The sequence below is a fragment of the Anolis carolinensis genome, chromosome X (assembly GCF_035594765.1).
Source record: "Anolis carolinensis isolate JA03-04 chromosome X, rAnoCar3.1.pri, whole genome shotgun sequence".
In the NCBI taxonomy this organism is placed as follows: domain Eukaryota; kingdom Metazoa; phylum Chordata; class Lepidosauria; order Squamata; family Dactyloidae; genus Anolis; species Anolis carolinensis.
The window spans coordinates 7,404,285-7,428,462 of NC_085847.1; the positions used below are offsets into that span (position 1 = coordinate 7,404,285).

The 24,178-nt window shown below is 45.8% G+C and overlaps 2 protein-coding genes across 3 annotated transcripts; one reads left to right on the forward strand and one right to left on the reverse strand.

Annotated features, from left to right (window-relative positions):
* The first annotated feature begins 556 nt into the window (after positions 1-556).
* On the forward strand, positions 557-8,357 carry sdsl (serine dehydratase like). Its single transcript, XM_003225997.3, has 8 exons — positions 557-692; positions 1,958-2,146; positions 2,381-2,420; positions 3,635-3,774; positions 3,862-3,950; positions 4,037-4,264; positions 5,489-5,613; positions 6,251-8,357. Exons 2-8 carry the CDS (start codon positions 1,976-1,978, stop codon positions 6,442-6,444), a joined length of 987 nt encoding a protein of 328 aa, XP_003226045.1. The 5' UTR covers positions 557-692; positions 1,958-1,975; the 3' UTR covers positions 6,445-8,357.
* lhx5 (LIM homeobox 5) lies at positions 8,337-20,275 on the reverse strand. Of its 2 annotated transcripts, XM_062958371.1 has the most exons (6): positions 19,881-20,275; positions 15,453-15,676; positions 12,741-13,018; positions 11,513-11,678; positions 9,559-9,736; positions 8,337-9,401 (listed from the first exon to the last, which is right to left on the reverse strand). In XM_062958371.1, exons 1-6 carry the CDS (start codon positions 20,051-20,053, stop codon positions 9,311-9,313), a joined length of 1,110 nt encoding a protein of 369 aa, XP_062814441.1. In that variant the 5' UTR covers positions 20,054-20,275; the 3' UTR covers positions 8,337-9,310. The 2 variants fall into 2 exon arrangements, with proteins under 2 accessions (XP_062814441.1, XP_003226046.1); XM_003225998.4 differs by having other exon boundaries at positions 8,337-9,736; positions 19,881-20,273.
* Between the last annotated feature and the right edge of the window lie 3,903 nt (positions 20,276-24,178).

The window sequence follows — 24,178 nt, forward strand, 5'->3', positions numbered from 1 at the left end:
TCTTTGAAGTTATTATTATTATTATTATTATTATTATTATTATTATTATTATATGGGTTTCTTATTGTACTCTGTTTCCATAGCTCCAATGGGTCCCCCTTGGGGTAGAGAAAGGCAGGATATAAATACTGTAAATAATAAATTTGGCAAATCCCTTTTTGGGATTTATATTACATGAAATATTACTAATAATATTACAATATCATGTTATAGTAAAATATAGCAATATATAATGCTTATATTGTGGTATGTTAATAATACAATATATTGTATGTAAATATAACTTGTAAGCCGCCCTGAGTTCCCTTCGGGGTGAGAAGGGCGGGATATAAATGTTGCTAATAATAATAATAATAATAATAATAATAATAATAATAATAACAACAACAACAGTTCCCATAATAATCTCCAAGATCAGGATGGCTATGTGCATGAAGAACGCCCTGTTGTGTTTCCAAGGCCCTTGGGCGCTTGTCTTCGAAGGAACATTGTGAAACTCTGGTTGGTGCGCAAACTTGGATGTTAGACTCCGAGTTTCATTGTTGGATGGCATCCAGCTTTCCGCCCTCCCTTCCTAAACTTTGCACACGCCGCGAGAGAGAGAACGAGAGCATGCCAAAGTCCCTCTCTCTCTCTCTCTTCGTGGCCCAGAAGGAGACGGGAAACACCATCTTGGAGTTCCAGGAAAGAAGGTATTGTTTGGGGTTTGCAGAATATTCACCGACTAGTTGGTTTCTGGAAAGGATGAGAAGGAAGCGGGGTCAATGGTTTGCACACTGATGCGGACAGATCATTGGCACGGAGACAGAGAAAAGGAAAATAAAGGACTTGCAATGAACTGGGGCTGTTTTCCCATAAGAGGAGATTCCTGGAAGCCGTGGAAAGATCCTGGAGTCCATTAAGAAACACTGAGGTGGGGCCAGAACATGGCACTAAATAATAATAATACTAATAATAATAATAATAATAATAATAATAATAATAATAATTATTATTATTATTATTATTATTATCTGTCAACTGCAAAAGGCCACCCTACTGTGATCTGCACGCATCATCTGAAAATACATCACACAGTCCTAGACACTTGGGAAGTGTTTGACTTGTGATTTTGTGATATGAAATCCAGCATGTCTATCTTGTTTGCTGTATCATAATAATAATAATAATAAGGTAAATGTAAAGGTTTCCGCTGACATTAAGTCCAGTCGTATCTGACTCTGGGAGTTGGTGCTCATCTCCATTTTTAAGCCTAAGAGCCGGTGTTGTCCATAGACACCTCCAAGGTCATGTGGCTATTGGCAAGACTGCATGGAGTGCCAATGCTACCTTCTCTCCAATAGGAGCAGTACCTATTGATCTACTCACATTGGCATGTTTTCGAACTGCTAGGTTGGCAGAAGCTGGGGCTAACAGTGGGCACTCATTCCGCTCCCCGGATTTGAACCTGTGACCTTTTGGTCCGCAAGTTCAGCAGCTCCGTGCTGAACACACTGTGCCACCGGGGCCCCTTATTATTATTATTATTATTATTATTATTATTATTATTATTATTATTATTATTATCATCATCATCATCATGATAATAATAATACATGATAGTGATAATATCCTGATTTTTCTCTCTTGAAAGGGACTCAAAACACATGTAAGGGCAAAATGTATGTTGTCTGTAGTTTGTTATCTTTACACGGTTCTTCCAGTCCCTTCTTCTGAAATATACTAATGGAGCAGGCCTTGCTTTCCGCTCCCTTGGTTGGAATGCATTTTGCAATCAAGAGCCATTCCGTTTGCAGAAGACCTGCTCCCACTCGAGTTGAAGCTGTGATCCTATTCGATGTTGACATGGAGAACTGGGTACCACGGAGAGAGTATAAATCATAGCGTTAGAATACCCCCCCCCCCAAAGACCATCCAATCCCACCCCCATTCTGTCACGCAAAATATTCTTTTTTAGGTCGTCTCCATAGCGTCAATGGAGGATTTCTTGGGAGACTGGGCCGGCCGGCCTTTTCACGTGGTGACCCCCGTCTTGGAAAGCATCGCCTTGTCCCGAGCAGCGGGCACCAAGGTCTACATGAAGATGGAGAATGTCCAGCCCACCAGCTCCTTCAAGATCCGAGGCATCGGCTATTTTTGCCAGGAGGTGAATGCCGGATTACAAACAGAACTTATCACGTGAATCAGTGCTGTGAAATCTTGGGATTCTGAGTGTGACAACATCAAAGAGTGCAAAGGCCTCACCAAACTACAGCTCCCAGGATCCCATAGCATTGAACCATGGGTTAGGTTGCATCCATTCTAAGTTGCAGGTATAGCATTTTGATACAAGTATCCCTCCCAAAAAAAAACTAATCTCCACTCTTCTTTTTTCTTCTAGGTTGCCAAGAAAGGCTGCCAACACTTTGTTTGCTCATCCGGTAAATAAATCAAAATATAATAATAATAATAATAATAATAATAATAATAATAATAACAACAACAACAACAACAACAACAACAACACTGGGTGCCGTGCCAAAAGATTTCAGCCAACATTTGGAAACAATAGAAATTGACAAAATTATGATCTGTCAACTGCAAAAGGCCACCCTACTGGGATCTGCGTGCATCATCCGAAAATACATCACACAGTCCTAGACACTTGGGAAGTGTTCGACTTGTGATTTTGTGAAACGAAATCCAGCATGTCTATCTTGTTTGCAGTGTCATAATAATAATAATAATAATAATAATAATAATAACAACACATCACACAGTCCTAGACACTTGGGAAGTGTTCGACTTGTGATTTTGTGATACGAAATTCAGCATGTCTATCTTGTTTGCAGTGTCATAATAATAATAATAATAATAATAATAATAATAATAATAATAATAATAACAACACATCACACAGTCCTAGACACTTGGGAAGTGTTCGACTTGTGATTTTGTGAAACGAAATCCAGCATGTCTATCTTGTTTGCAGTGTCATAATAATAATAATAATAATAATAATAATAATAATAATAATAATAACAACACATCACACAGTCCTAGACACTTGGGAAGTGTTCGACTTGTGATTTTGTGATACGAAATTCAGCATGTCTATCTTGTTTGCAGTGTCATAATAATAATAATAATAATAATAATAATAATAATACATCACACAGTCCTAGACACTTGGGAAGTGTTCGACTTGTGATTTTGTGATACGAAATCCAGCATATCTATCTTGTTTGCTGTGTCATAATAAAATAATAATAATAATAATAATAATAATAATAATAATGATAATAATACTCTGCTGTGCTCATCTCTGGCTCTTGGGGAGGTACTCTTCTCCATTTCCAAGTTGAGGAGCCTGTGTTGTCCATAGACACCTCCTGGTTGTGTGGCTGGAGTGTCTTTTTGCCTTTTCCCGCCAAAGCAGTATCTATTTATCTACTCACATTTGCATGTTTTCGAACTGATAGGTTGGCAGGAGCTAGGGCAAACAGCGGGAGCTCACCCTGTCCCACTGAATTGAACTGCCAACCTTCAGGTCAGCAGTTCAGCAGCACAAGGACCCCTTTAGGACCATCCTTCTGTCTCCATGCGCAGTTGGGGATTATGAGGGTTTGTGTCCAACGCATCTTCTGCTTTCCAGGAGGCAACGCTGGCCTTGCTGCAGCATACGCAGCCAGGAAACTCGGGGTGCCCATCACGGTTGTCGTCCCCAAGAGCACCGGAGAGGTGATGGTGAAGCGGCTCAAGGAACAAGGGGCCGAGGTGGAGGTCTTTGGGCAGGTAAACTGGGGGCAATGGGGTGTCAAATGTGACGGGCAGTGCCATAGGGGATGACACGGCTCATTGGGATGTTCCCGGTTCGGACAGGCATGGGATGAAGCCAACCACAGGGCCATGGAGATCTCCAAGCAAGACGGCTGGGTCAGCGTCCACCCTTTCGACCACCCGTTAGTATGGTAAGAACATCAACATGTCTTGTAGTTGTCGCCCCAGCCCTGTTTAAGGAACCCGTGACTTCCAGATCCTCCTCTTCTCCTTTCAGGAAGGGTCATAACACGATCATCAAGGAGTTGAAGGACTCCTTGGAGGCCAAACCTGGGGCCGTCGTGCTGTCCGTGGGAGGCGGAGGCTTGCTGGCTGGCGTGGTATCGGGCCTTCAGGAGGTCGGTTGGCAAGACGTGCCCGTCATTGCGGTGGAGACCAGAGGAGCCGACAGCTTCAATGCCGCCGTCAATGCAGGGAGACTGGTCACTCTACCTGCTATAACCAGGTGGGACTTTTGGGATCCACTTTCTTTTTCTCCCTGCTCTAGGACACAATGAAAAGAATCTCCACCTCAACCTTGGCTTCATCCTTGGAGGTCTTTATAAACAACGGTTGGATGGGCATCTTCCAGGAGGGCTTGAGCTGGGTATTCTTTCATGGCATGGGGCTGCATTAGCTGGTGTCTGGGGTCCCTGGCAGTGCTGTGATTTTATGATTCGAGGATTCTTGTCTCTTATTTCACCAGTGGGCTGAAATGCCCAACCAGAATGCAAAATAGAGGAGGCACAACTTTATCGGAGGCCCAATGCCAAGTATAGGATGCACAACCACAACACATAACTATAATGCAAAGTATAGGATGCACAACCACAACATGTCACTATAATGCAAAGTATAGGATGCACAACCACAACATGTAACTATAATGCAAAGTATAGGATGCACAACCACAACACGTAACTATAATGCAAAGTATAGGATGCACAACCACAACACAAAACTATAATGCAACTAGCTGTGCCCGGCCACGTGTTGCTGTGGCGAAGTATGAGGCCCCTTCTACACAGCTGTATAAAATGCACACTGAAGTGGATTATATGGTAGTGTGGAGTCAAGATAATCCAGTTCAAAGCAGATAATATAAGATTATAAATGGGTTATATAGCTGTGTGGAAGGGCCTTGAGTCTACACTGCCATATAATCCAGTTAAAATCAGATAATCTGTATTTTATGGGCAGTGTGGAAGAAGCCTAAGTGAGGCCTAACTCTGCCTGTCCCCTGGGCTGAGTGGGTTGCTAGGAGACCAAGTGGGCAGAGATTAGCCTTCTAACTGGCAGCAATTGGATAAAAACAATTAGTCCTCTCCCTCTAATTAGGACTTTATTTTTCTTTTCTTTTTGTTGTATCAACCTAGAGGTATGGATGATGGGTTGTTTTGTCAAATTTTGAGGTTGGGGGGCCTTTAGTTTTGTTGTTTAGTTGGTCGCCAGGATTCCATCACTCTTTTATATATATAGAAGTATAGGATGCATAACCACAACACGTAACTATAATGCAAAGTATAGGAGGCACCTTCCCTAATACGTAAGGCGTGCAATGGAACCCAATGGGGTGGAGATACCACCATAGATATACTTGGAAATCCACGGTGATCTGCTAACCGTGGGGCATATCTTTGCTCAAATGTGGTCCTTCCCTGCTCATTCTTCCCCCCTGTTTCTCCCTCAGCGTGGCAAAATGCCTTGGGGCCAAGACGGTGGCCCAGCGGGCTTTGGATTGTACCAAGGAGTGCCAGATCATCTCCCATGTGCTGGAGGACGTGGAAGCGGTGAAAGCGATAGAGCAGTTCCTGGGTGAGTCTCCAAGCCTGGCAAAGAGATGGAGCGAGAGGTGGGCACTGGGCACCCGCATGGTAGAGGCCTCAGCCCCGGCACAGAAAATTCCATAGTTAAGTATGGGAATGTTCAGCAGGTCATCCCTACCCTTCTAGGTCCTCCAATGTGATTCCAAAATATACCTCCGATAGTCAAAATGCAGGGTTCTCCAACCCATTGGCCTCCAGATGTGTCATGACTGGAATGCCCATGCCAATTGGGGACAATGGGACCTGTTGTTCCAATAAACCAGCTTAGAAGCACCAAATATATGGTGCATATGGAAAGAGATAGTTTGAGATCCTCTGTAGGTCCTTCACAGCAATTCCAAGGGATGCTTCTGGCCCACGTATAGTCAAAATGTAGTGTTCTCCATGGATACGAGGGTCATACTGTGTTCCAAAACGATGTTTTTCTAGTGTTGAGAAACTCTAAGGAGAAGATGGTCTGATGCTCTGAGTTCGACAAGAAGCAGTTCAAGATATTTTGGGGTCAACATTGCTCAGCTGGAGTAGTCACCACTGACCTCAAACGGGATTTTTCCGAGCCCTGTCTCCTCTAGCTTTAGGATCCTGCAATGCAGAGGGCTTCTCCTGACCTCCTTTGCCTTCCCCAGATGACGAGCGGATGCTTGTGGAGGCAGCCTGTGGAGCCTCCTTGGCCTTCCTCTACTCTGGATACCTCCAACGGATGCAGGAAGAGGGGCGGCTGAGCCGGCAACTGGATTCGGTGGTCCTCATCGTGTGTGGTGGGAACGCCATCCGGATGGAGGAGCTCCGGGCCATGAAGAACCAACTGGGCATGAAATAATGGGAGGGGGGTCTTCTTGAACTCGGCTCCCTCTCGAGGTGGGTTTCATAGAATTGTAGGATGCTAGCGTTGGAAGAGACCATGAGGGCCATCTAGTCCAACCCTTGTGCTAGGCAGAATCGTCTGGCAGGGAAGGCTCAGGCAATGGAAAATGGTCTTGGGAGTGAGAATGAGTTGAGGATCAATCCATAGAGAGACGCAGTGCCATGCAACACTTCCTCCGACAGACCACCCTCCCACTTAGGTCTTGAAAATGCTGTTTGCTTAGGTTTCGATTGATTGAAATGGATGCGCTCTCCAGGGCGAATATTATTATTGTTTACCCCATCAATATTTATCTACAGTCAGATTGTTTTGACTGCGGTGCCGCACGTTTAATTAGCAAGTGGGCTTTCTCCGACTCATTCCTTTGCTACTGTCTCCCCGCATTATTGTCATAATTATTTTTAATTATGGCCACCTTTGCCTGTTGCTGTGGCTCCTTCCGGTCACGAATCGGATGAGAACAAAGTGGCAGTCGCTGGGGCGGAAGAGCAAAAAACTCTCCGTTTGCCATGCCCACTTTCCCGGTCAGACCCATTCAGTCAACAATGCATTGCAAACAGGCCATATTTGATTGGCAAGATCCCTTTTCTTGCAGCCTAGAGCATGCAAAAGGAGGAAGAGGGTATTATAATGACTCTCAGTAGCAGCTATTAGTAAGTCAAATATTGAGTACTGTTAATATTCATGAATATGAAGGTTGGGTAAAGCTAAAGGTAAAGGTTTCTCCTTGACATTAAGTCTAGTTGAGTCTGAGGGGTGGTGCTCATCTCCATTTCCAAGCCGAAGAGCCGGCGTTGTCCATAGACACCTCCTAGCTCATGTTGCTGGCATGACGGCATGGAGCGCTGAAAGTTGGGATCCTGCAGCAACCATACTCATGGAGCCGTGGTTACATCCAATGGCAGTACGGAGGCTTCTGCCTGCTGGAGAGAGACTTTTCTTAGGCAATCGAATGGGACTTGCCTGGCCCCATCTGGGACCATTTCTTCCCTGCCTCTCCTTCTTTTCCCTTCTTCTTCTGGTTCATGATAAATTGCCCTGGTCAAGCTGCCCCCAGGAGATGTTTCAGGTTGAGGGAATCCCATAAATCATCATGCCGAACCTCCCTCCCGGTTCCAAAAAGAAGGGGGAAAAGTGCTTACAAAGAATGTCGGGAATTGTCAAACCCTGCGGTCGTTCAGTCGGTCCGTCCCTCCCTCCAGACTTTAAAGTCACATTCCAAGGTGCATCTACCCTATACACTTAATGCAGTTTGATACTATTTTAACTACCATAGCACCATGTTATGGAACCCTGGGAGTCACAGTTTGGCAATCTGGACTTTGTCTAAGGATCCCATAGAATGGAGTCATGGCAGTTCAAGTGGGACTCAAACTGCTTTACTTCAACTGTCGCTTCATTTTAGGTTTTAATCTTATCTGCAAGGGAGCTGTCCAAGGTGCCGGCTATTTCTCCTAATAGGTTTGGTACCTTGGATAGCTCCACACCCCCTTTTCCTGACCAATAACCATGCCTCATCCTTGCTGCCCTTCTCCAAACCTGCTCCGACTTGTCTATACATCCTTCCTAAAAGTAGGCAACCAGAACCGAGTTCCAGAAGAAAGGATTGCTGAACTAAGCTTGGTGGGACTCCATAATCACATCAGACTTCTATTCATTTGGGTCAGATCTGGTTGGAAATCTTTGAAAGCCCCAAAATACATCATCTACCACAAAACATTGACATGAGCACAGAGTTCATAAATTGCCAAGCACCTTCAATAGTCACAATAACCAAGATACGAATGAAAGTCTACGTTTGCATTTACAAATTTGTAGCTACGTTGCAGACCACAGTGCAAGAGATAATCAATAAACACAAAAACATACTTTATTTGTTTCTTCGTTATACAAAATAAAGAAACTAGGCGGCAAAAAACTATAATACATCCTTAAACACACGGAGCCTCCGAGGAAGGTTTGGACCGGATTGGTATTTGCTAGCGGTAGCCTCAAATGTGCCGTTGGTTTTATCGGCAGTCGTGGTTCGATTCCCACCCAAAATATAATAATAATAATGATAGAATTATATTAATTATAATAATAATCTTAATAATAATAATAATAATAATAATAATAATTAACCAAATCAAATATCCCTTCCCAAAGCACTCCCTCCACCCCCCAGTTAAATTAAGTCCTTGAAAGTCGATCCAGCACTTACCACCAGGGGGCGGCGCATCACCAACGAAACCTCCCTTTGGGCCTATGCAAAATAAGCCTCCGAAATTCAAATAAACAGGTTCTTGCTCGAAGAAACAAACCAACCAAAAAAGCCCAAAGCGAAAGCAACCCCTTTCCTCCACCCGCCCCACTCCCCCCCCAAAAGTAGACCCAATCCCCAAACCAAAGACGTGATCCTTCAGTCTGCGAAAAAGAGACAAGTCCAGCTTTGGTCCACTGAGGAGTTTGCGAAGAATGTCCCGAGATTCGCTGCCAGAGGAAACAAGGGGATCGTTGAGTGGGTTTGTGTAGGGATCTGCCTTTCGCGCTGTTCCCTCGACCGACCGAGATACAAAACGTCCCCCTTGAAACCCCTCCATCACAAAGGCATGGTCCATTTATGGTCCTGGCATACCCACACCTCCAGCAAAAGACGCGCTGTTTTGGCGTTCCCACGCCTCCGGTGAAAGAGGGACTGTTCCACTGTACCCATGCCCCCAGAGAAAGAGGTGCTGCTGCTTCGGCATCACGGTGGTTGGCATTTCAGGTATCTGGAGTTCTGACTCTCCAACAAAGCAGATGGGGGGCATCAGAGGATGGGGTCCGGGCTCCCAAGGAGTCATAGCATGGGGACACAGGGCTGCGGCTGGACGTCTTCGGTGCCACCTCCTCCTGAGGGCCCTCTACCACACGGTCGTCTCGTTGAGCTCCTGGTTGGGGTGCGAGAGAGGCCCACCGCTGTAGCCGGACATGGCGAAGGGAGGGCTGGGCCCACCGCTGAAGACCTCACCAGGGATGGGGTGCAGGGAGCTGGGCAGGCCCGGTTCAGGGCTGGGGGTGTCGGGGTGCGAGATCATATCCGTGTACCTTTGGTTCTCAGACGTGTGGTGCCCAGGGAGGGGGGGTTCCAGTGGGCCAAGCGGAGTGGAGCCGGCCCCTGACGTCGGGATGTAGCTGGAGTCGGCCGGGGACTGAGCCTGTGATGGGGGGCCGTGCGGGAAGAAGTCGTAGTTGCTGCTGGGACCGTAGTAGTCGCCCTGGTAATCTAGAGAGAGGAGTGGAATGGGAGATGATGGTTAGATCCGCTGGTCCTTCACATCAGAACCACAGCAAGGCCTTCCTTGAGCAGAATGACCCCATCTTGACCACTTATGGTTAGATCAGATGGTCCTTCATATCAGAAGCACAGCAAGGCCTTCCTTGAGCAGAATGAACCCATCATGACCACTTATGGTTAGATGAGATGGTCCTTCACATCAGAAGCACAACAAGGCCTTCCTTGAGTAGAATGATCCCATCTTGACCACTTGTGGTTTGATGAGATGGTCCTTCACATCAGAACCACAGCAAGGCCTTCCTTGAGGAGAATGAATGCATCTTGATCACTTACGGTTAGATCAGATGATCCTTCACATCAGAACCACAGCAAGGCCTTCCTTGAGCAATATGACCCCATCTTGATCACTTATGGTTAGATCAGATAGTCCTTCATATCAGAAGAACAGCAAGGCCTTCCTTGAGCAGAATAAACCCATCATGACCCCTTATGGTTAGATGAGATGGTCCTTCACATCAGAAGCACAACAAGGCCTTCCTTGAGCAGAATGAACCCCATCATGACCACTTATGGTTAGATGAGATGGTCCTTCACATCAGAAGCACAACAAGGCCTTCCTTGAGTAGAATGATCCCATGAGATGGTCCTTCACATCAGAACCAAAGCCTTGGTCAAGGAAGGCCTTGCTGTGGTTCTGACGTGAAGGATGTCATATTCCTGCATTAACATAGATAGATGCATGGAGACAACATCTCTTTAGGTTGAAGCAGCCCAAAGAAAAATTCAAATGGCAGACGGCCTCCTCCCTGCTGTACAGAACAACAATATAGGGGGAGAAAAGGGGTGTGTGTGTGATTTAATCCTGTCTTTAATCTCCGGAAACCAACGGCTTAGGCTCCGGTGTTAACCAGCACTTGCTTTGAACCTATTTGCCGGTGGGACAGGAAATCCCCTTGACCCCTCCGAGCCAAGCCAGTTAGGATCGGGAAAGCTTTAAACCAGGTTGAATGTTTAAAGAACCTTCTCCTATTCCTTTCTTCTTTGTCCTTAGTGGGGGGGGGGGGAGAGAATGTTAATGCCATTAAAGGTCCAGCCAAACTTCTTTGAAAAGGGCCTCAGAGCTGGGACAAAAGAAGCCAAAGCTGGTGGGGAGAAATTAGATAGATTTGTGACTTTTTGCTTTGGGTCTCAATTAAGAGAGTAAAACATGGGAGGATAATAATAATAATACTAATCCAAAAATACATCACACAGTCCTAAACACTTGGGAAGTGTTCGGCTTGTGATTTTGTGATACGAAATCCAGCATATCTATCTTGTTTGCTGTGTCAGACTATGTTGTTGTGTCAATAATAATAATAATAATAATTTGTATGGGTCTGTTTTCATTGGGACTCCCCAATAGCATACAAAGGGGATCCGATCTGAGCACACACCTCCTTTATGCTGGCAAGGTTGGGGTGTCACCGGCACAAATGCTATCTGAAAGAGGTACAAAAGTGGGGCAGATGGGGCTTTGTTCTTCGCAGCGCATGGGGTAGGCTGGAGAGGGGGGTGTCCAAGGGGTCAGAGCCTTTGGCACACAAAGCCCCTTCCGCACTTGAGAGCAGCCTCCTTTGAGGGACCCTAAGAGGCACCTATGATTTCAACCCAAATGGTTCAGTAGATTTCCCTGCCTGGCCTACTCCTTTCATGTTCAAGGCCTGAAAAAGGAAGGAATCCAAAGCAAAAGGGAGGCGTGGATGATGGGCAAGATTTGCTTACCTCCGTAGTAAGTATAGGGTGTGGAGCCCAGCATCTCAGCATCGTCCAGCCGGCCACCCAAAGGGCGCATGCGCCGAGGACTCCGAAAGAAGGCATGCCTCCTAGCTCCTAAGGCGCTCAGCTGCTTCATCCGCCGCTCCTTAGATCTGCGGTTCTGGAACCAGACCTGCGCAGTAAGAACCAGAGAAGAGTCAGTGGAGGAGCCAACGCAGAAAAGGCCCTGCTCTCAAAAAGTAGGAGAGTGTGCCATTCACGGGACGTGCATTAATTCAGTATTGTGGATGCACTCTTGGAAACCTTTCAAAGCAATACACTATGCAGAGGAGCTAAACAACATGTGGAACTGGGTACACAATGGACCGAATCATGCTGCAACACATCACAAAAAGTCACAGATACCTTTAAGGAGTTTATAATTCTGGATTTTAAAAAATGATTATATACCGGTATATATTTTACAACCCGCCCACAACATACACCTTCAACAGTGTATAATTCTGAAGAAAAAACAATGGGGACTATTATGATGATGAGGATGATGATGATAATTAATGTATAATATAGGATATATTTTTTGCACCCCCCCCCCCCCCCGCTAACAAATATATCCCCTCCATAAGATTTCAGTAGCAGAGAAACTTGGTGAAATGACAAGAGAAAGTTGACGGGGAAGGATAAACCAAGGTAGTGATGCCTAGTGAAGCTCATGAAAAGGCGCCCCCTTTTGGTGGACACAGAGGCCTACACGGGAAGGAGCCCTTTGCAGGCCTGCCCCCCCCCCCCCCCCCCCAGCAAAACTAGGAGAAAGATCAACCCAATGCCGTCAATGGGTTTGCTCACTGACTGAAAGTATGAAGACATGGACCACATGGATCAAAGTCCTGGAGACCAAGCTTTAGGAGGAATGCATTGGGTAGGTTTAGCTTGGAAAACCAAGGACTTGATTGAGCCATCTTTAAATATCTCAAAGAATGTCACATCAAAGATGGATCAAGCTTGTCTTCTGCTGCTCCGGAGACCAAGACATGAAGCAATTGCTTCAAACTCAAGAAATGAGGTGCCACCTAAACATTAGGAAGAACTTCAGAGCTGTATGAGAGTGGAACAGAGTGTTGGACTCTCCTTCTTTGGAGAACTTCCAACCAAAGTTGGGTGAGTTGATGCCTGCATGGAGGGGATTGATGTGGCCCTTGAGGTCCCTTCCAAGTCATATTATTTTCGGTCTTACCTGGATGACTCTCATGTTGAGCCCCGTCTCTTGAGCCAGCTGTTCCCGAATATGCCGGGTAGGTTTAGGAGTGGCCGCAAAAGCCGCTTTGAGGGTCTCCAACTGCTTGGCTTTGATGGTGGTCCGAGGACCTCTCCTTTTGGTCCCGGAGTTCTGCTCCTCGTTCTCATTGTTGGTGGTCTCTTTGTCCGAAGAGGTGGAATTGTCTGTCTCCTTGGGGTCATCCTGCATGGGGTCTTGGAGGTCTGGAGATAAACTCCGGTCGGTACAAGAGGACACTGCGGAGGGGAAAGGGGACAACTTAGTTGGGAAGAGGTCAGGAGGTGGAGTCAGAAGGGTCAATTGAGACAAAGACTATGGTAGGACCCAGCTCACCAAGCCCTGTGTTCAACAGTGGTGCCAACAGAGCTGGACTTCGGGACACAAAACTAGAGGCCGCTTGGACAGAAAGGCCAAGGTGGTCCCCCATATCCATCACAAGCTTCCCAGATAGGAATGGGGAAAGTAATGACTAATGGAATTCATTTGGAGGATTCACAAAGCCTTCAAGAAGCGAGAGAGGAATCTCCTCTGAGACTTCAAGTCTCATCGCCTTTCTGGTCCACTGGACTGAGTCAAGCCAGGACCTGATCCTGAAGCACGTCAACATTTGAACCAGGAAAAAATGAACAGGCTCTCAGCCCTCGACCTACCTCTGGCCCCACTTTTCTCCCCCCTCATTTCAGCATTTTTTATTTGTTTTGTTTGTGTCCTGACTGAGGGAGCATGCCCCTTCTAGGAGTCTGGTGGGTTTCTAGACAGATCTGGTAGTAGGGTACATTTCTGGTGGAAATAAAAAGAAAAAGGTCTCCAGTTTGGTGTTTTGGACGCGTTTCCTCTGGCTTCATTTCTCTCTCTGTCTTTGGCACAAAAGACCCAGTCCCATCTGTTCTCCACTCACTCAGCTGGTCCTGGAGGTGATCCCTTTGTAAGTGTGGGATTCAGGAAGCTTGGGAGGGAGGCAGTCCACCTCCCCACCAAGCCCTCTTTTAAGGGATTAACCTTTCTTCCCCTAGTTATTTCTCCAGGAGAGAGAAAAACAACACCACAGGACCTTCAGGAACAACGTGGCTGTAATGTGACTGGTCCACAAACTGTCCTTTTTCTTGGCTCAGAAATGAGAAATAGGACATATCTCACCCAGCAGCCCCCCTTTCTCTCTTTCTCACCCTCCCACCCAGCTGCACAGGGTCTCCAATGGAGGTGGAGAATGAAAAACAAGTGCATTTTCCCTTCCTATTTCTTTCTTCACCTTCCTTCTCTCACTTTCTCCTCCCAGGACATAAAAGGAGAGTGTAAGCTCTTAAGGGACCAGAGATCCATCCCATATAGGGAAGAAAGGCCGAAGGAAGTAAAGAGTACCCACACTGTCAAGATATCAATTCTTAACATTTGTATTTAAAAAATAAATAAAAACAAAACAACATTATTTTCAAGTGGAAGGACCTATCTTATTCCCCTGGGATGGGAGCTAAGTTTGCCTTCATCTGTCTCTCCCCAGTTGGCCAACTTTGAGTCAATTCTCCCAACAAAGGATTGACCCAGGCAGGAAACAGTCAGGCTTTGAAGCTGCCAAGCTATTCAATGCTAATCAAGCTGTTGAAGTGCTCTTCCACCCTGGACATTGTTCTACAGATATATAAACCCCACTTGCCTAGTTTCCAACACCTCACAACCTCTGAGGGTGCCTGCCATAGATGTGGACAAAAGGTCAGAAGAGAATGCTTCTGGAACATGGTCACACAGCCCAGAAAGCTCACAGCAACCCAATTCTCTGACTGTCCAATTAAGGTTTGTGAGTCCCATGGGGGCAGGGACCTAGTCAGAAAGGAATCTCATCAAGTTCAGGACAGCCTGCATCCAGGCAAAAGTGGATGATGATAAAACAATAATAATAACAACAATAACAACAACAACAACAACAACAACAACAACAATAATAATAATATCTGGCTCATAACTACTAATAGCAGGGCATTGCTGCCATAGGATAGTCAGCAACCCAGACATTTTTACTTTTAGGCCATTTTCCATTGAAGGAACTGAGTGCTGCCCAAGATTATTTGCTGCCTGAAGACCAGTGGCAAAAGTGTCCAGCTGCACCCAAAGCAGACCTGATTGCTGTCCTGAACTTCTATACAAGGCCTATCCCCCCAGAAACTGGGGTTCTGGGTAACTTGCCCATTTAATAAAACAATATATTATTATTATCATCAATAATAAGAACAATAAATTTTATGTCTTACCCACCTCTACTCATTGTTGGAGGCAGGATACAACATTTGCTTTACTTATTTATCTACTGCATTTATATACCACTTTTCTCACCCATGGGGGGGACTCAAAGTGGTTCACATCAAATAAATGGCAAAATGCAATGCCTCACATGCAATAAAACCATATATCACACATCTAAAAACAATTACATATGACATGATTTAAAAAACCTAGGGTGCCTGTACATTGCAGAATAAATATTGCCTGACCCCACTTGAACTGCCATGGCTGAATCCTATGGAGTTGGAGTTTGGCAAGCTTTCTCTGCCAAAGAGTGCCCAAAACTACCATTCCCAGGATTCCAAAGCCTTGAGCCAGGGCAGTTCCAGGGAGATCCAACTGCATTCACTCTCCGTGGAGATGCTCCCTTTGGACACCTAGTGCTGCAAGAATTACCTGAGTTGAGGCTGCCTTCTTTCAAGCTGGCCGAGCTCAGGTAGTCCTCCTTGCAGACGAACTTATTCTCGTCGATGATGTAGAGCTCCTCGCCCGTGGAGAGCTGCTTGTTGCACACCATGCAGGTGAAACAGTTCAGGTGAAAGACTTTGCCCCGGGCTTTGCGCACCAGGTCGGAGGGAGAGATGCCTTGGGCGCAGCCGGCGCATTTGGTGCCAAACCTCCTGGATTTGGGGAAGGGAAGGAGCCAACAATGAGGCAAAAGGCAGGGAGTGACACTGGGGAAGCAAAAAGGCTTCCTTTTCCTGAGAAAAAGTCCAGTCTTTTGCACTGCGTGAGTGGGTCTTTCCACTCAAGGAAAATAAGGGCTGAGTTGCCTCTCCAAAAAGAAAGGTTTTGGGAAGGGACCCAAACAAAAACCTGGGATTCTTGACCTTCCTTCCTTCCTTCCTTCCTTCCTTCCTTCCTTCCTTCCTTCCTTCCTTCCTTCCTTCCTTCCTACCTACCTTCCTTCCTACCTACCCCCGGTTCCATTCTACTCCTACTATTATTATTACTATTATTATCATTGTTGTTGTTGACTGAGATGCGCCCCAAGAACGCTCCACAAAGGAGGCGCACAAGTCCTTCCTTTCCAACGTTAGGAAGCCATAGCCGCCGCAGAACTGCCTTTAACGCGCATCTGGGACGGTCCGGAGGCTCAGGGAGGGGACAGTGGGGATGCCCCTTTGTCCCTCGGGGATCAAGCTCCCCAAAGACCCCTCGAACCCCCCCTCCAAACAGAGACCCCTCTCCAAAGCCGTGCGTAAAAAGCCGTGCGTAAAAGCTGTGCGTAAAAGCTTGGCCGCCTCGGCTTTTGGAGGCCTCCGAAACCCCCAGAATTGAGCACTTTGGAGGGACCCCTGGCTCTTCCCAACTCTCCTCCCGTTCCCCCCATCTCCCCTTCCTCATTTCCTCTTCCAGGACTGGCTAAAAATGATTGACACCGAGTGGGAACATGACCAATCTCTCCAGGATGCTTCCCGTCGGGGTGTTTTGCGCTCTGGTACCACATCGCCACCTTCTCCAAAATGTCCCCAGTTTTTAAACGGTTGGGTTGCTGTGAGTTTTCCGAGCTGTATGGCCATGTTCCTGAAACATTCCCCCCTGACGTTTCGCCCACATCTATAGCAGGCATCCTCAGAGGTTGGAAACTAGGCAAAGGAGGTTTATTTATCTGTAGAATAATGTCCAGGGTGGCAGAAAGAAAGAACTCTCGTATGTTGGAAGCAAGTGCGAATGCTGCAATTAATAATTTTGATCAGCATTGAAAAGCCTTGCAGCTTCAAGGCCTGGCTGCTTCTTACCTAGGGGGATCCTTTGTTGGGAGATGTTACCTGGCCCTCATTTTTCCTGTCTGGAATTCTTCTGTTTTCTGAGTGTTGTTTTTTATTTACTGTCCTGATTTTAGAGGGGATTTTTTGTTCATTTTTATTATTTCCTCTTTTCTATTGAAATTGCCCACATGCTTGTGGATTTCAGTGGCTTCTCTGTGTAGCCTGACATCCAGCATTTTTGTGTTCTCAAATAATAAGCTGTGTCCAGGTTGGACAGTAAATAAAGAGCAACACTCGGAAAAAACAGGGGAATTCCAGTCAGGGCCAGCTAACACCTCCCAACAAAGGATTCCCCCAAGGCAGGAAGCAGCCAGGCCTTGAAGCTGCAAGGCTTTTCAACGCTAATCATGGTGGATTAATTGCAGCATTCCCACTTGCCTCCAACAGACAAGATAGATATTCCACATATATATGGAAGTTCCAACAGACCTCACCACCTCTGCCATGGATGTAGGCGAAACGTCAGGAGAGAGTGCTTCGGGAGCATGGCCATACAGCCCGGAAAATTCACAGCAACCTAATGTTTTCGAAAGCCTTAGAAAGTACTTTTTAAAGCAGGCTTTTTTCCCCCCAAAGGGGGAAAGAAGGAGTTTGGAAGGTTCAAGAATCCGGAGTGGCCTCGCCAGGCTGTTTACATGTGCAAAGTCAGCCATTCACATGCTTTTTTGGGGGGTTGTTTTTGTTTTTTTCCGCCTCGGGGAGCTGCGATTCTGTCGCCTCTTCAACAAGCCGGCGGCGGAGCTCCATTCAGGGGCCCCGAGACAAAAGGCCAGGGCCGGCTTTACATTTCCAAATGAGGCTTAATGTGTTGATTGGCTTCCCAGATCTACCTTGGAAAGACAAAAAGAACACACCTGGGTGGGCTCCCAGTGGCCCTCTCCTCGCCTTGGCTTCCAGCCAAAGGGAAACCAAGGCACACTCTCCCATTTCGGAACCCTCAAATTGCGACAAATGCTTTGCCAAGGATCTGATTTCGATTTGGATGCCTCTTTCTTTTTTTAATTGTTGTCAGAACCGCTTTGAGTCTCTTTAAGAGAAAAAAGCGGTATAGTACTATTATTATTATTAATAATAATAATATCATTAATATTATTAATCATCTTCTATGCCCCTAGGTTCCTCACAAAATAAAGCTGCCCCTATGAACAGATCTATTTATCCCTTGGAATGAATCGGATTTGGATTCTTTTCTCTCTCTTTTTTTTGTCACTTTCAAGGAGCGAAAATAAAGTGCGAAAATGCGGGGAGGTTCGGCCTGCAAAAGTATCAACGAATAATAATAATTAGTATTATTAATATTATTATTTTGGAGGGGAAAAGACAGGAAAAAATAATCCAATTCCAAAAAGGAAAGAAATCCCGAGGCCGAAATCTCCATTGGGCCTCTGTTGTCACCTTGAATATTCATAAGAATGCTACCAATAATAATTATTGTTGCTGTTATTGGTCTGAAAAAACAGTCCCTGGCCTCCTGCTTGGTTTTTCCTGCCTGGTTTTGAACATCAAGGGAGATAAAACCAGCCACGATTTTCCCGTCGGGGAGATTCTAGGCTCGTTGCCTTTCAGCAAACCAGGCGCTCCTCCCTTCTCCAGACCCCCCCCCCCCTTTCCAAACCTTGACTCCCTTGTAAACCCTTCCTTTGGACTGTCAAAGGGCTTTGGGACCCCCATCTAGGAGCCTTCCGTATCCAATATTTTGGATACTCGTCTCATATATATATATTTCTTTTACGCATCCACTGCTTTTGCTAGGACCCTTCGGCATCCGATATCTTTTGCTGGGAGCCTTTCCTCATCCAATATTTTTGTTTAGCCTTTTAGTTTCGTTTTTTTTTTTTTACTAGGACCCTTGAGTATCCAATATTTGTGCTAGCACCCTTGACCCATTGACTAGCTCTGCTAGGAGCCTTTAGCATCCAAGATGTTTTGCCAGGACCCTTGAGCATCCCATATTTGTGCTTGGAGCCTTTACCCACTCATTGTTTCTGCTAGGACCCTTCAGCATCCCATAGATTTTAGTAGCAGCCTTTACCCATTCCCCATTTCTGCTACCCATCCACTATTTTTTTTTCTAGGAGCCTTTAGCATTCAATATTTTTTGGCGAGGAGCCTTTAGACATCCATTATTTTTGGCTAGGCGCGTTTAGCATCCACTAGTTCTGCTAGGAGCCTTTAGCACCCAATATATTTTGGTAGGACCCTATAGGTACCAATATTTTCGCTAGGACCCTTTAGCACCCAATATGTTTGGGTAGGACCTTTTAGCCATCCAATATGTTTACTAGAAGCCTTCAGGCATCCATTCTTTTTGGCTAGGTGCCTTTAGCATCCAATATGTTTTGGTAGGACCCTTTAGGTGCCAATATTTTGCTAGGAGTCTTTAGCACCCGATATGTTTTGGCGAGGAGCCTTTAGGCATCCATTATGTTTACTAGAAGCCTTTAGGCATCCATTCTTTTTTGGCTAGGTGCTTTTAGCATCCGATATTTTTGGCCAGGAGTCCTTTAGCACCCAATATGTTTTTGGCGAGGAGCCTTTAGGCATCCAGGATTTTTGCTAGGAGCCTTTAGGCATCAATTCTTTTTGGCTAGGTGCTTCTAGTATCCAATATGTTTTGGCTAGGAGCCTTTAGCACCCACTATTTGTGCTAGGAGCCTTTACCTATCCAACATTTTTGGCTAGGAGCCTTCAGCCATCCAATATGTTTTGGCTAGGAGCTTTTAGCACCGATTATTTGTGCTAGGAGCCTTTACCCATGTAATATTTTTAGATAAGAGCCTTTAGCACCCACTATTTGTGCTAGGAGCCTTTACCCATCCAATATGTTTTGGCTAGGAGCCTTCAGCAACCCACTATTTGTGCCAGGAGCCTTTGCCCATCCAATATGTTTGGTCTGGAAGCCTTAGCACCCGCTGTTCTTGCTGGGATCCTTCAGCCACCCAATATTTGGATGGTGCCCGGAGCCTTGAGCCCCCCGCTACTCTTGCTGGGGGCCTTGAGGCATTGTCTCTCTCCCGCCGAGCCTTGGGGTGGGTGTCCTCGCCTGGCTTACCTGAAGAAGTCATTCTTGCAGTAGAGCTTCCCTTCGCGGGAGAAGCACTTCTCGGTGAGGTTGCACTTGCACTCGCAGCACTGGACGCACTTGATGTGCCAGGCCCGGTCGAGGACGTTGAGGAGGAAGCGGTCGAGGATGGGCCGCTCGCAGCCGGCGCAGTGCACCATCATCTTGGCCTCGCGGAAGGCGCCCGCCTCTTCCTCCTCCTCCTCCTCGCCGCCGCCCGCCTGGGAGAGCAGGCTCCGGGCGGGCCCGACGGCGGGCACGGCGCCGCCTCCGCCTCCTCCTCCTCGGGCTCCTCCTCGGGCTCCTCTGGCCCTCCTGCCTCGTCCTTCTCCTCCTCCGGGCCGCTCTTTCGGGCCGCCCGGCGCGCACTTTCATGCTGGACCCATCGCCCCAGCTTTTGTGTCAAGGGCGGCTCCGACTCATTCGCGCAGCCTGCTTTCAGAGGGGCCGTGACGTAGGGGCCGGAGGGGGGCGGGGCCGAGGAAGGGGAGAGGAGAGGGAGAGCCAGCGAGGGAGGCGGCCAATGGGAAGCCCGTGCCCATGGCAACCCCGCACGGGATTCGGAGCGTCGCGAAAGGGGCGCCGCCGCCGCCGCGCGCAGCCTGGCACACTGGGGGCCCCGAGAAGAGGCAGCCCAAAGGCAGAGGCGGCGCGGGAACCACCACCAAAGAAGGAAGGAAGGAAGAAAGGAGGAAGGAAAGAAGGAAGGAAGGAAGTAAGTGGGGGCTGGGCCCAAGGGAAGGGGGCGGGAGCGCCCTGGGGGCACCCCCTCCTTCCCTCCCTCCCTTCCCTATCATCCTCCTCCCTTTCCTCCCTCCCTCCTCCCTCCCTTCTTCCTTCCTGCCTTCCTTCCTTCTTTCCTTTTCTCCTTCCTCCCTTCCTACTTTTTCTCCTTCCTTCTTTTCTTCCTGCCTTCCTTCCCTCCCTCTCGCCTTCCTTCCTTCCTTCCTTCCTTCCTTCCTTCTTTCCTTCCTTTCTTCCTTCCTTCCTACTTTTTCTCCTTCCTTCCTTCCTTCTTTCCTTCCTTCCTTCCTTCCTTCTTTTCTTCCTTCCTTCCTTCCTTCCTACTTTTTCTCCTTCCTTCCTTCCATCCTTCCTTCCTTCCCTACCTCTCTCCTTCCTTCCTTCTTTCCTTCCTCCTTCCTTCCTCCCTTCCTTCCTTCCTTCCTTCCTTCTTTCCTTTCCCCTTTCCTCTCCTTCCTTCCTCCTTGTTGGGCCATCATTAAGACAACTTTTGGCTCAGAATTAGCTTTTTTTTTGGGGGGGGGGGGGGGGGAGGAAGAAGAAATGGACCGGGGCCTAAAGGAGTTTAGAATAGAGAAGGTTGAGTCAAGGATCACCCTTCCTCCCTCCCTCCCTATTATTATTATTATTATTATTATTATTATTATTATTATTATTATTGATAATAACACTATTTTATTATTGTTGATAATCATATTTTATTATTATTTATTATAATATTTATCATTACTATCTCAATATCATTATTGTTGATGATCAGTTCAACCTTATTTATTATTATTTATGTTATTATTATTGGTAATAATATCAATATTAATTATTCTTGATGATCATATCAATATTGATTGTTATTATTACGATTAATAACAATAACTATATATATGTGTTCCTCATATATCTCTCTTTCTATATATCTTTCATTTCTCCCTTTCTCGCCTATCCCTCCTCCTCCTTAATATTTATTAACAATATTAATATTAATAATTATTAATAATATTACTATTAATAATAACTTCTTTATATGTATCACGTGTATCTATATTTATCTATCCTTCAGTTCTCCCTGTCCATCCTCTCTTCCCCTTCTCTCTTATCCCTCCTCCTCATTATTAATAATATTAATAATTATTAATAATATTAATATCAGTATTAATAACAACTTTATATATATATATATATATATATATATATATATATGATAGATATAAAGTTGTATATATCTATCTATATATCTCCCTCGTTTCTCCCTCTTTCCTTCCTCTCCTATCCCTCCTTTCCCTCATTATTATTACTCCATATTAACTTTATTTCTCACCCCTGGGACCTCCTTTCCCCTCCTCCCTTTCCTCTTCCCACCTTCCCCTCCTCCTCCTCCTCCTCCTTCTTGTGGCTGTTATGATTATCTTTCTCTCCATCCCTCCTTTTCTCTTCCCTGGTTGTTCTTTTCGGGACTTTCCCTTCTTGGGCGATTCGGAAGTCGCTTCGGATTCTTCGGAGCTTGTGGGGTGGGGAGAGGTTGGCATGCCTTGACCTGAAAGCACCCCAGTCCTGAAAGGGGAGATGATTCATCACCACCATCGTCATCATCCTCCCACACCGTTCCCTTTCCGAGGTCAAGAAATAATTGAGTTGGAAGGAGTTTCCTGGCCGGAATTAAATCCGAATTTCGTTTTTGGATCTATTTCGTTTCCCATGAAATCGTTATGATAGAATCACAGATATGAGATAGATAGGAAAAGAATGGCATACATATACCATACTATATAAACACACACATATGGTATATATATAATACAAAATAGTTCAGCATTACCATAAACCCATATATATAATAGTTCATAATTCCTATAAGCCCATATTTTTTGCTTAGAAGGAACCTTAAAGGAACTGGGGGTGTCGACAGCCGACAGGGAGCTCTGGCGGACTGAACAAATAAACACTATATATATATATATATATATATATATATATATATATATATATATTATCGATAATAATATTATTACTATATCAATATTATTACTGTTGATGTTTAGGTCAACGTTATTTTATATATATATAGTTGTTATGATTATTTTAGGATGCTTACATTATATTCGTTATTATTATTATTTTATTATAGGAAGGAAGGAGAAAATGAGAGAGGGAAGGAAGGAAAGAAAGGAGAGAAGGAAGGAAGAAGGGAGGAAAGAGAGATGGAAGGAAGGAAGGAAGGAAGGAAGGAAGGAAGGAAGGAAGGAAGGAGAGAAAGAAGGAGAGAAGGAGGAAGGGAGAGAGGAAGGAAGAAAGGAGAGAAAGAAGGAAGTAAAGAATAAAAGAAGGAAGGAAGGAAGGAAAGAAGGAAAGGGAGAAAGTAGGAAGGAGAGAAGGAAGGAAGGAGGGAAGGAAAGAGAGATGGAAGGAAGGAAGGAAGGAAGGAGAGAAAGAAGAAGGAGGAAGGAGAGAGGAAGGAAGAAAGGAGAGAAAGAAGGAAGTAAAGAATAAAAGAAGGAAGGAAGGAAGGAAGGAGAGAAAGAAGGAGAGAAGGAGGAAGGGAGAGAGGAAGGAAGAAAGGAGAGAAAGAAGGAAGTAAAGAATAAAAGAAGGAAGGAAGGAAGGAAGGAAAGAAGGAAAGAAGGAAAGGGAGAAAGTAGGAAGGAGAGAAGGAAGGAAGGAGGAAGGAAAGAGAGATGGAAGGAAGGAAGGAGAGAAAGAAGGAGAGAAAGAAGGAAGTAAAGAATAAAAGAAGGAAGGAAGGAAGGAAGGAAGGAAAGAAGGAAGTAAAGAATAAAGAAGGAAGGAAGGAAGGAAGGAAGGAAGGAAGGAAAGAGAGATGGAAGGAAGGAAGGAAGAAGAGAAGGGAGGAAGGAAGGAAGGAGAGAAAGAAGGAAGTAAAGAATAAAAGAAGGAAGGAAGGAAGGAAGGAAAGAGAGATGGAAGGAAGGAAGGAAGGAAGGAGAGAAAGAAGAAAGTAAAAAATAAAGGAAGGAAGGAATTAAGAAAGAAAGATGGGAGGAAGGAAGAAGAGAAGGAAGGAAGGAGAGAAAGAAGGAAGTAAAGAATAAAAGAAGGAAGGAAGGAAGGAAGGAACCAAGAGAGATGTCCCCATGGGAAGGAAGGAAGGAGAGAAGGAAGGAAAGAAGGGAGGAGGAATAGTGCTTCCTCTCCAGAAAATGAAAAGAACCCTGAAGCCTTTTGCCACCTGCTCAGGATGCGCAGAGACCAAATGGAGCTTTACCCCCCCCCCCCCCACACACACACACACACTATTTAAAGGGCCAGGTATCTAATTCTCAGACGCCTCCCAGGATCCCCTCCGCCTTGAGCGCACAGAACTTGCATTGGTTCTACAACTTTGTACAACTTGAGGCGGAGAGTTCCGAGGGTCCGGGAACCCAAGGGGGGAAAGAAAAACCCAGATGTGTTGGCCTTGCCTTTGCAAGTCTCTTTCTTGAGAGGAAAAGACCACTTTTAAGGCTTTCGGGTCGAACGAATATATATCTATCCGTTTAATGTAATGCAGATGCACCTTTACAAGTAGAGCCTAAATGGCGAAAGGATTATAA